General features: G+C 39.7%; 1 protein-coding gene across 1 annotated transcript; it reads left to right on the top strand.

Moving 5' to 3' along the window:
• Positions 1–240: 240 nt before the first annotated feature.
• Positions 241–3,528, top strand: LOC121369242. Its single transcript, XM_041494197.1, has 2 exons — positions 241–366; positions 2,234–3,528. Exon 2 carries the CDS (start codon positions 2,319–2,321, stop codon positions 2,937–2,939), a length of 621 nt encoding a protein of 206 aa, XP_041350131.1. The 5' UTR covers positions 241–366; positions 2,234–2,318; the 3' UTR covers positions 2,940–3,528.
• The last annotated feature ends 7,976 nt before the right edge of the window (positions 3,529–11,504 follow it).

The raw sequence follows: 11,504 nt of genomic DNA on the forward strand, positions 1-11,504 counted from the left end.
TAATTATATACAATAATAATAATAAAATGAGCACCACTGTCATTTTAAGGTGCGGATCATTATTCAGACTGACAATGTAAGCCTATTTTTAAAATTTGCTTTATGTTTTTTTTTTTTTTATAAATATCATACTTCAAATCATGCTTATTAGAATTTAGGTTTTTATAATTAATTACTTTAATTCTAATCTATACCACGGACGACTTTGAGTCAATTCAGTCTGGCTACTGGTTACGGAAATGACGTTAGGGGTGGAGAAGGGGATTGTTCATAATCATAATGAACTGACGTCATGATTGGCAGTAGCCTTTGTCTGAGACATAATATTGATGAAGTCTTGGAACTGAATGCTTAATTTTGTATTCAGTGAGTTGGTCGCTTATTATTTCTAAGCAACGGGTGTTATATCAGACCCGTAGGAACGATATTTGAAGTGGCGTGCACAATCGCTAGTGGGGGGTCACAGCCTCTAGGGGGGTGTATTTTTTTTATCTTTTTTTATATTATATAGAGTAGGACAAAAACCGTACAGTCCCCCCCCCCCCCCCCCCCTTCCCATTGGCCTGTATTTAGCCCAGCATTATTGATTAGATAGTTTGTAGTTTTGTGCAGTGGCTGAAATTCATTTTAAAAAGTATTTTGAATAATTCGGAAATGGAGCGCGTCTACATTAATGAATGTAGCCATTTTAAATCCTATAAACAATACTTTAAACACAAAAACGCTGCGATCACTTCATACAATAGTGTTTGTTTTGTTCTTGTTTTTTTGGGGGTTTTATATTACAAATTCTTCTAGAAGCCAATTGTATACTTTAAAGGGGCATTCCTGAGTTTGCTGCAATGTTTCAGATGTTATCGACTAACAGAGACTTTTTGACGGCTGTAATTACATATTAAATATATTCTTCTGCATAAATTATTAGTGGCTGTATATTAAACGTGTTTCTGGTTGAATTTCATTTTATTTCCTAAAAAAGATTTTTTCGTACGTACGAAATTATTTGAAGACGAAATTCAGTTTGGACTTCTTACAAATATTAAGACGACTAGAAACACACTGAATATACAGAAACTGATATTCTAAACAAGAAAATATATTTAATATGTAAGTTTAATCGTACAAATATTTTATTAGTCGGAAACATCTTACAATGCAGTAAACTCGGGAATGTCTCTTTAATCAATTCAAAATTTACTTCGAAACCTATTAGTGATTAACTAAATTGCGTACGTCAAATTTAAGAATACCGCTCGAAACAGGTAAATGGTTTAGCACATTCTTAAAGGTGGTTCCTTGTATGAGTTCCCGACGCTTATTTGTTTTTGGTTATTCTTTTTGTGATTTTCATAATGTTTTAATTAATTTAGTAATACTAGACGAAAAGTCAAAATACAGTTACTACTGCATTGTGATTTTTTTTTTTAATCTGTCTTAATTTGCATTTTGGGGGTTATGTTTATTAAAAGTTCATTACACAATTCAAACTATAAAAAAAACCCGTTACTTTGATAAGTCAATTGTTGACTAGTTGGTAATCAATATTCGCTCGTCATTTCCAACGAATTCGATTACCATTTAAAATTAAGTTTTACTGTCAATATACAACATAATATTAATAAGTTCGTTCTGCGTTCCATTTTCTTCCGCTACTCAACTTCAAAATGTGCAGGGGCGTAGGCTGGGGGGGGGGGGGGGGGGGGTGGGGGGGGTTTGAACGACCCCCTCCCCCGCTGAAGCAAATGGTCCGCTTTCAGAACTAAAACATACAGGTTTATGCATATGGAGTTTCTGGTAGAGCAAAAACAAAATAGAAAAAGTCTCCACTTGGTTAATATTCGACCCCCCCCCCCCCCCCCCCCCCCAGGTCCAGATCACGCTACGCCCCTGATGTGGGCTGGGTTTTTTTGTCTTGAATCACTCGATATATTCTTATGCTAGGTTCAGACTACCAATGGTCTTGACGAAATTGGCCGACCTCGCGACTTCTATAACTGTCCAGTTATTAGTCTGAACGCTCATACAACACGATTCTTGTCGTATACCACTCCTACGACCGTTTAGTTGTTAATCTGAGCGCACCCATCGTAAGTTGGGAGTGGGGGGAATTACAAGCTAACCGTCGAGTTGGCCAACTTTTTCGTGACAGTTGATAGTCTGACACTAGCATTAGGTAACGTGATGTGCAAATCCGTTATCAAATCATCATGGTCTGTCTATTCTCATTTGACAGTGCTCGACCACAATTTGAAAGGTCAAGTAACGTATCCTGTTCATTGAATGAAGGTCGTGTTTTTAAGAGTAGCAACCAGCAGGACATGTCCAGTTTGAAACGCACACAATGCGGCTGTGGGTTGACCACAACGATGCGATCGCGTAAAGTGTGTTACGACGACTACAACAGTAAGTTCTGGGTGGAGTCGCGGCTGGAAGCCCTAGAGAGACAGTGTGCGGCGCGAATGCCCGACATCGCAGTTCTAAACAAATATCAGGACAATAGGTACAGCGTGATGGAAAGACAACTCGAGGCGGAGAGGAGGAGGTTTTACAGAAAAAACTTGGTTGTATTTAATAAACACAAACAAAATCTGATAGACCACGTTGCTTATAAACGTGTTCTTTTTCAAAAGACGTTGGAAAACAATCGTGCAAAATCTGAATCGAACATTCACAACCAATTCAACTGTCTTGGCATTTGCAGACTGGATGTCCAGTCACAGATCGAGGAGAAGAGGAAAGACTTCTGCCCGACATTTCGCAGACTGAACGCCGCCAAGAAACTCTTGGAAGCCCAACGACAGCCGAAAGTGCAAGAGCCGCCGAAAGAGCACGAGTCGCCCGTCGGTAAGGTCCGCCGAATCAAACGGCGGGAATCATTCTACTTAATTGGGCCAAGTCCTAATCGCCATTGCTCATGCATCCTTTCTACCTACTGCTAACGTAGATTGTCTTGGTAAACAAGGCCGTACCTAGACTGAAGAAAGGGGGATGGGCAGTTGAATTGGGTTTTTTTAAAGACTTTTAGTTGGAGAAAATCCATTATTACTGTTGCCTAATTACTTTTTCCTACCCCCACCCGGGCACCCCCATGTCATTTTAGGGTTGGTACGGCCCAAGTAAACCTAATGTAAATTCGGTTCACTAGTTCTGCTTGTAAATCAAAATATTCAGTAAATGATGGAGATAGGGTTGCAAAGACGTAGGCGTCGGAACATGGCAGAAGCTGGGGGCGCGGTGGTGTGGGGAACGATGTTAATTCACATTTCAACTGAGCAGCAACACGTACATTGTAGTCACCACAGCGTTTAGAGTTATAGATTGTAATTTGTTTGTTATGTTCTGTATCGTATGGAGTATTACGTTATATTTACTAGTACATGAATTACGGTAGTTAAAGATCATGGAACCACTTTTTCCGAAGGAAAAAAACAACATGGTTGTATTTAATAAACAAAAACAAAATCTGATAGACCACGTTGCTTACAGACTCGTTTCGGTGAATGCTTAATAAATGAGATCGCAGATTTAGTTCTGTATTTAAACGAAGCTCAGAGCGGTACATAGCGAGACGGGGAGGGGACCGATTTCTTACTAAAAATACGACAAAGCGCAATTTTTTGTTTAGCTGGTAGAGACCTTACATTATTGAGCACTGGTTTTTTTGTTTTTATTATTATTATTATTATTATTATTATTATTATGGGCTAGGTATGGTACTAGTCTGGTGTTTTGAAAACTATCGGACATTATATTCAAGACTCTAATAGAGTCTGAAACTTTAACGTCATGACAATGTCATGCAAACTGTATTCATTTCACGTCATTAAAGATTGAGTTTAGACTTAAAATTGATACTATACAGGAAGGAGACTTATCCCTTTAAACTCTTTACTTTGAACTTCAGGCCCTTGTAGACACCAAATGCAGTGGGGTGGGGGGTAGCTCAGTCGATAGGACATGCGCCTGGGTTGCTTTGGTCGCAGGGTCGAATCTTCTCGGTGGACCCATGGAGTTTGTTCTTGTTTTAACCAGTGCCTCGTAATCGGTATATCAAAGTCCGAGGTTTGTCCTATATATGGAAAAATTGTATATAAAAGATCTCTATCTGCTAATGGTAAAAAATCAATGTGCTCTAGTGGCGTCGTTAAATGAAACAAACTTTACTTTGTTTTTCTATCTGCTAATGGAAAATATGGCTTTGAAGACTATGTTTGAGAATAGCCCAATGTTTGATATCTTACACCCATTGATTAATTAATCAATGTACTCTCCAGTGGTGCCGTTAAACGAAGACAAGCTTCTCTGTAGTGTCTGGAGACTTTACGAAAACTATATAGTGTTGATATTTCGATAAAGGGCGACAATCGTTAAACTTTCTTTTATAAGACAGCTTTAAAGAATCACATCTGATTTACTGGTTTGGAGAGAGCCACATTTTTAAATTTTCAACTTATTTTTCGTGCTTATATCCATTTAAGGTTCAAGCACGCTGTCCTGGGCACACACGTAGCTATCTGTGATGTCTGTCCATGACAGCGGATTAGTTATTAGTTTGTTAGTGGTTAGTGAGAGAGGAGAGGGTGTAGTGACCTTACCCATTGGGCCCTTAAGAACTCGCTCTGGGTTGGCTGCGAACCCTGTATCTACCAACCTGTAGTCCGATGGTTTAACCACTGCGTCACCGAGGCACACAGCCATTGTTTATCGCCATTGTCAAGACATTTCCGATTAATATAGCTCGAGTGTCCTACAATCGCAACGGGCGTACCGTAGTCTGAACCTGAGAGGGGGACACCTTTGTCTACATTTTCCTTGCATTGTAAAAACAATGTTTTAAATACCCCAGAGACTACGTCAACGGTCGTATTTTGTTTATATGTGAGAATACTGCTAGAGTGCGCCTAGTTATACAAACTGTCAATTTTTATATTTCCGACGACTGAAGCATCATTAATTACGTTGTCTAAAATACACGTAGTTTCTTAAATCTGATGCCACAGACTTTTAGGATCAAACAGTCGGTTTGTGTCGTCATATTTAGAAAAATGTGTGTACTTCAGTCACGGTATTTGCCAACCGTTCGATTGTCGAAAATTTACAACTTGTTACATATGGTGCACTCTAGCTGTAATCTCAGAAACACAATACGGCTAGAGGTCACTCGAGCTGCCACTAATAGAACCTTCACGATCTGTACATTTAATATATTTCTGATCGTCTCATAATGCTTGTAGTACCCAGTACATATAGTTTTTCATATGTAAGAAATATGAAGACAGTGATATTGTAAACAAGAACATGTGTCACATGTAATTCTACTTCTTAAAAGGCTCTGTTGATGGGAAACGTTACAATGACAGCAAACTCATGACAGTTTCTGCAATATTACATGTACATGTATTTGTATTTCACCCCGATAGTCGGTGTGTGTGTTTCGTGCTGGGGTGTCATTAAACATTCATTCATTCATTCTTTAGATGCATATTACTATACAAGAGTATTTATGTTAGTTATTATTTGTTGTTGTTGTTGTTGTTGTTTAATTGTACTGAATTCATTCATTCTTTAGATGCATTTCACTCAATTGTATTCAATTAATTGTATATATATTACAAGATTTTATATATATATTACTATACAAGAGTATTTATGTTAGTTATTATTTTGTTGTTGTTGTTGTTGTTGTTTAATTGTACTGAATTTTACATTGTGTTATATAAGTCAACGTTATTTTTACAGCCGTTGGCTTAATGTTCTACTGGTACCTTGAATGTTAATAGTAAGTTCGTATTTGCTGAACTGTATCATGGTGGGTGGTGGTTTGCTTTGTTGTTGATTTGTCATTGGCTTGTTGTTGTTTTTACTTGGGGTTGTTTTTTTGTTTTGTTTTTTTAATGCTTTTTTTTTTCTTAGGGATGTTGTTTGTTTTTCGGTTGTTGTTGTTGGATTGGGTTTTTTGGGGGGTTGGGGGGTGAAGGGGAGAGATGTAGTGGGGTTAAATATTTCTCTAATAGTGTTGTGCAATTAACAATTAAAATGTATTGAGGTTAATAAAACAAATGTAAATTATCATATAATCTGTGTTTATTTTATTCTGGTTCGGGTGTTTGTTTAGTGAGTTTTGTTGGTGGTGGTGGTTTTTGTTTGGGGTTTTTTAAAGGGACAGACCCTAGTTTTTACTCACTAAGGCATATTTTTCACCCAGACCCCAGTTTCAACCCGTAAAAATGGACACTAAGTTTGTTTAATTTACAAACCTGTAACAAATTTGGAAAAACGAGTCTGTGGAAACAAAGAGTCTGTGACGTTGAAATACCCTTAAAATAAACTAAAACGCGACTCCATAACCGCTATTTCTCAGACGCACGTGCGTTTTTAAAAATATAAAAAATGCATTTTATGGTATTAGAAACACCAGGATGACCAGAAACACGTCGGCTGTACGGAAATGGATAATCTAAACAATAAAATATAAGTAATGTTTGATTTCAGTGATCATAAACGGCTCTAATAGTGAAAAATATGCCTCAGTGTTTAAAAACTAGGTTCTGTCCCTTTAAACATGAATATTTAATAATGAAATGTGGTGAGCTGTTCACATATAATCGTTCACTCGATATTGTGCAGTGATCCAATATCGACACGCGTTTAATTAGTGCGATGATGTGTCACGTATTACGTAAGCCAAACATACTTTTAGAGTACTGACAGAACAATCTATGTTTACAAATAGTTGTATGGGGAATAATTTTAGATAACAATGTGTCTGCTGATGTAAGCTAATGCTAATGTTATGTACATAAAAGTTTTTAGCACTCAGTGGTCTAAGGCGGATCTAGAGTCTAGGGGGGGGGGGGGGGTCAATCGGCAGATTTATTATAAAGATAACCTAAACGTCCTTTTCTGTTTATTATAATTGTGTTTGCAGAAGTAGACGTGGTGGGGAGGGGTGTCTTGGATCCCTTTCTCTATGATAAGGAAGTTTTGTGATTCCTACGATCCCCCTGAATCCGCGGCTGGAATAATAACCATATCATTGATTAATCATTAACAGAGTGAAAATGAAAACATAATTATTGCAACCAAGAATTGGCAATATCTGCCGCCGGCAAACTGCCATGGTTTGTTACGTCATCATAGCCCTGAGCCAAATCCTCTTAGCACGTTTAACACACTGGCTGAGAATGACAAAATAAGCATAGTGTTCGTCCTACATTCGGCGACTGGTGGCTCAATGTCAACATCGTGGTTACTCAGTTAGGACCTGTTTCAAACAGAGCAATACCCACATCCGCTGGTTGATTTTGAAGGATTTTATATATTAGAATTTAGACACTAGAATGGCCAACGACGTGACCAAGACGGTAGGATCGCGGAGAGTTGTTTTCGACGAATACACCGGCAGAATTTACATTGAGGAAAGAGCGCAAGCAGTTCGGAGACAAAGCGAAAGTCAAGCCTACTTAACCGAAAGTCTGAACAAGTCTGAAAGTGTTAGATTCGAATTCGCGCAGAGACAAATCGAGAAAGCGAGGCGGATGTACGAAAGGAAAATCCTAGCCGAGGTCAACCAGCACAAACAGAATCTGAGAGAGCACATAGCGTACAAACACATCTTGGATGACATCGCCAGACAAAACGACCTCTTACTGTCTGATGCCACTTCTAGAATCCAAGGTTTTAACAGCAGCAACGAGGAATTCCATGCCCTTGTGGAACAGAAGATCAAAGAGTGCAGTCCATCGGCTAGGAGACGCAGAGTTGCCCGGAAGTTGCTGCTAAACCGGAAGCCTATACAAGTGTACGACAGTAGTCTGTCCATGTCAGCGTTGTTGCAGGCTGCACGGCGCAAGCGCTGTCGTCAGGATTCCGAACTAGACACTAAAGGACACGAATACATAACTAGACAGGCAACCGCACAGCTCATTTTACCTCCGATCTCCATGAGCATGAAAGACGCGCGTGCGTCCTGGAAAAACACAACGTGGACTTGCTTCGACAAGTCAAACGTGAGGTCCAAAACGGACTTGAGCTTACCTTCAATGTTTGTCACCCAAAATGGGCGTAGTTGATGATTGGTTTCGCTTTTAGTTCTACCAGTTTCACTTTTATCTGTTGTCTGTCTGGTTCGAGTATTTGCTTTACAAAGTTATTTCAATTAAAGACTGATTTGTTCATATACAATGCTTCACTTTGTATTTAATGGATGTCATGACACCATCCTTTCGTGTCAGACTGTTTGTACATGTGACTTGGTCAGTTAACGGATCACAAATTGTCGTTTGTGCATGTCACTTATTTACTTGATGGACCACAAATTGTTAATCGGATTTGTCAATACATGTGTATTTAACACTATAAAGATAGTACATTTCTGGTGGTCTTGAATAACTTCCAAGGTTGTGGTAATGCGTTATGAGAGGGACACACGTTTACAAGTTTCCCTCAAGGGCAACGATTTTCTAGGCGTTTGTATTCGAATGAGGAAAGGAAGGATATATATTGTATACTCTTCAAAAAAAAGTAGGGGAACTCTAACAAGAATTTACAATTGCCAAAATTGCAAGATATATTAGCTGTGGGGAATGGTTATCTGATAATAGTTAATTAATTGGGCAAACAATACAACCGGTAATTTAGTATTACAGTAGGTTTTATGACCATCAAAGATCTTGAAGGACGATTGGGGTCAGAAGTAAAATTTGAAAGTTCCACAGTGATTAATCGACTTTCCTGAAAATTGTCAAAATCGAGAATGACACCCCACGCACGTATACGGGGAAACTGCGTGATGCACGTGCAAACTATGGAATGTGTTTCGGTGTGTTGATAAACAGACCTGAACGTTCTCTACTATGTCTGTGGTCAAAACGTATGTTCGGTCTAATAGTTGATAGTATGATTAATATTTCAGGTTCCCCTACTTTTTTTGAAGAGTATATAATGAGATCTCAACTTGTTTTAACTATGGTTATTTAGTGACTTGGTTGAGACAGACAGACACACACACACACACACACACACAGAGAGAGCGAGAGAGAGAGAGAGAGAGAGAGAGAGAGAGAGAGAGAGAGAGAGAGAGAGAGAGAGAGAGAGAGAGAGAGAGAGAGAGAGAGAGAGAGAGAGAGAGAGAGAGAGAGAGAGAGAGAGAGAGAGAGAGACACACAGACAGACAGACAGACAGAGATAGGGAGGAAATCTTTTATTTAACGATGCACTCAACACATTTTATTTACGGTTATATGGCGTCGGACATATGGTTAAGGACCACACAGATATTGAGGGACGAAACCTGTTGTCGCCACTTTATGGGCTATTCTTTTCGATTAGCAACAATATCTTTTATATGCACCATCCCATAGACAGGATAGCATATACCAGTCATGGTGCATTGGCTGGAGCGAGAAATAGCCCAATGGGCCCACTGACAGGGATCGATCCCAAACAGATCGCGCATCAAGCGAGCACTTTACCACTGGGCTACAGACAGAGACAGAGACTGAGATAGAGCAAACAAAAGGAACATTTATTTAAGAACTACTCGGTATGTTTTAAGCTACGGCTTTACTGTGTATAATATAATAGTATGGCTTTCCATTCCTAACAGTAAAATTAAAGTTAATATCCCATAGGAACCGGGGATCAGGGGCCACACTCCACACACACACACACACACACACACACACACACACACACACACACTTGAGGCAAAAAAATTACGTTGACATCAATTAATGTAATTTTTAATTTATTATCCATTTTTAGAGAAATAAGGTCCTTAAATTCGTGACAGTATGCCTTTAAAGCTAAGCATTTAGAATAGACGATCCTGCTGTTGTTTCTTACTGCGACATTCTAAATATCGCATTTATTCCACTACGCTAGCTATTCGCGTTAAATATCATTACGTTATTTTGGCTTTATGGCTGACAAAATAGCGGGCACCTAATTCGAGAAACAACGTCACGATAAGTATTTGAATTTTGACCTAAATACGCGAGCGCTGTGTAGGGGAACACGGGGTAAAGCGAAACACGGGGCAAAGTGAAACAGCCCTCGCAAATCTATGTTAATGACGTCATATGCCTGCAACACACATCATCGCAAGGTTGTTTGATGACGCAATGTTTTTGATGGAAGCCATTTCTTACAAATGAGGTAAGTAAATTTGTTTAGGCAAAATATTTTTTTTGCGTGTTTAAAACAATAATTTTCAGAAATTAATCGTCTCCTAAAGCACTGTTATCTTGTTTAGTTGCAATGTTTTCCATGGTGTTAAATCTAAGGTCAATATATGTCATATGCATGACGATATTTCTTGCGTAGATCTATTAACACAGTAGCACGAGGAATTTAGAAAACAACACGTGGTCGGGGTAAAGTGGGTGGGGCAAAGTGGTCATTCCAATAAATAAATTTTTTTAATTTAAAAATTTGTTCTTTGGTTGTTGTTATTTTTTAAATATGTGAAACACAGCGCTGTTTAATTTTATTTTTTTTGAAAATGGCGTTTTCGCGTGCTTTAAACTATTGTTTTGAAAGGGACGTTAGCGCGCTTAAAAATTAAAATACCAGAAAATATTTCTACATGTATTAGGTTGGTCGCCCTGCATGTTTAAATCGGGTACGTAAATTTCGTTGGAATCTGTCTTTGGCTAACCATGCCACCAAACCGTAAACCGAGCATCCTGGACCGTGGTCAAGCCTTGGCATGGTTGAATGATGGCGTATCCATGCGAGAAGTGGCGAGATGTCTTCAAATGAGTCATTCTGTCACCCAGCGGCTACAGTAACTGAGAGCGTTTCCGCGTCACTGGCTGACCAACAGAACAACACAGCTCTGGCCGCAATGTTTATGTGGCTACAGTAACTGAGAGCGTTTCCGCGTCACTGGCTGACCAACAGAACAACACGGCTCTGGCCGCAATGTTTATGTGGCCTTTAACTGAGAGCGTTTCCGCGTCACTGGCTGACCAACAGAACAACACGGCTCTGGCCGCAATGTTTATGTGGCTACAGTAACTGAGAGCGTTTCCGCGTCACTGGCTGACCAACAGAACAACACGGCTCTGGCCGCAATATTTATGTGGCCTTTAACTGAGAGCGTTTCCGCGTCACTGGCTGACCAACAGAACAACACGGCTCTGGCCGCAATGTTTATGTGGCTACAGTAACTGAGAGCGTTTCCGCGTCACTGGCTGACCAACAGAACAACACGGCTCTGGCCGCAATGTTTATGTGGCCTTTAACTGAGCGTTTCCGCGTCACTGGCTGACCAACAAAACAACACGGCTCTGGCCGCAATGTTTATGTGGCTACAGTAACTGAGAGCGTTTCCGCGTCACTGGCTGACCAACAGAACAACACGGCTCTGGCTGCAATGTTTATGTGGCCTTTAACTGAAAGCGTTTCCGCGTCACTGGCTGACCAACAGAACAACACGGCTCTGGCCGCAATGTTTATGTGGCCTTTAACTGAGAGCGTTTCCGCGTCACTGGCTGACC

This window comes from Gigantopelta aegis, chromosome 3 (assembly GCF_016097555.1).
Source record: "Gigantopelta aegis isolate Gae_Host chromosome 3, Gae_host_genome, whole genome shotgun sequence".
NCBI classification, from domain to species: domain Eukaryota; kingdom Metazoa; phylum Mollusca; class Gastropoda; order Neomphalida; family Peltospiridae; genus Gigantopelta; species Gigantopelta aegis.

What these genes read in the sequence shown, in the direction of transcription:
- LOC121369242 (XM_041494197.1), top strand. Translation starts at nt 2,319, where the DNA reads ATGTCCAGTTTGAAACGCACACAATGCGGCTGTGGGTTGACCACAACG.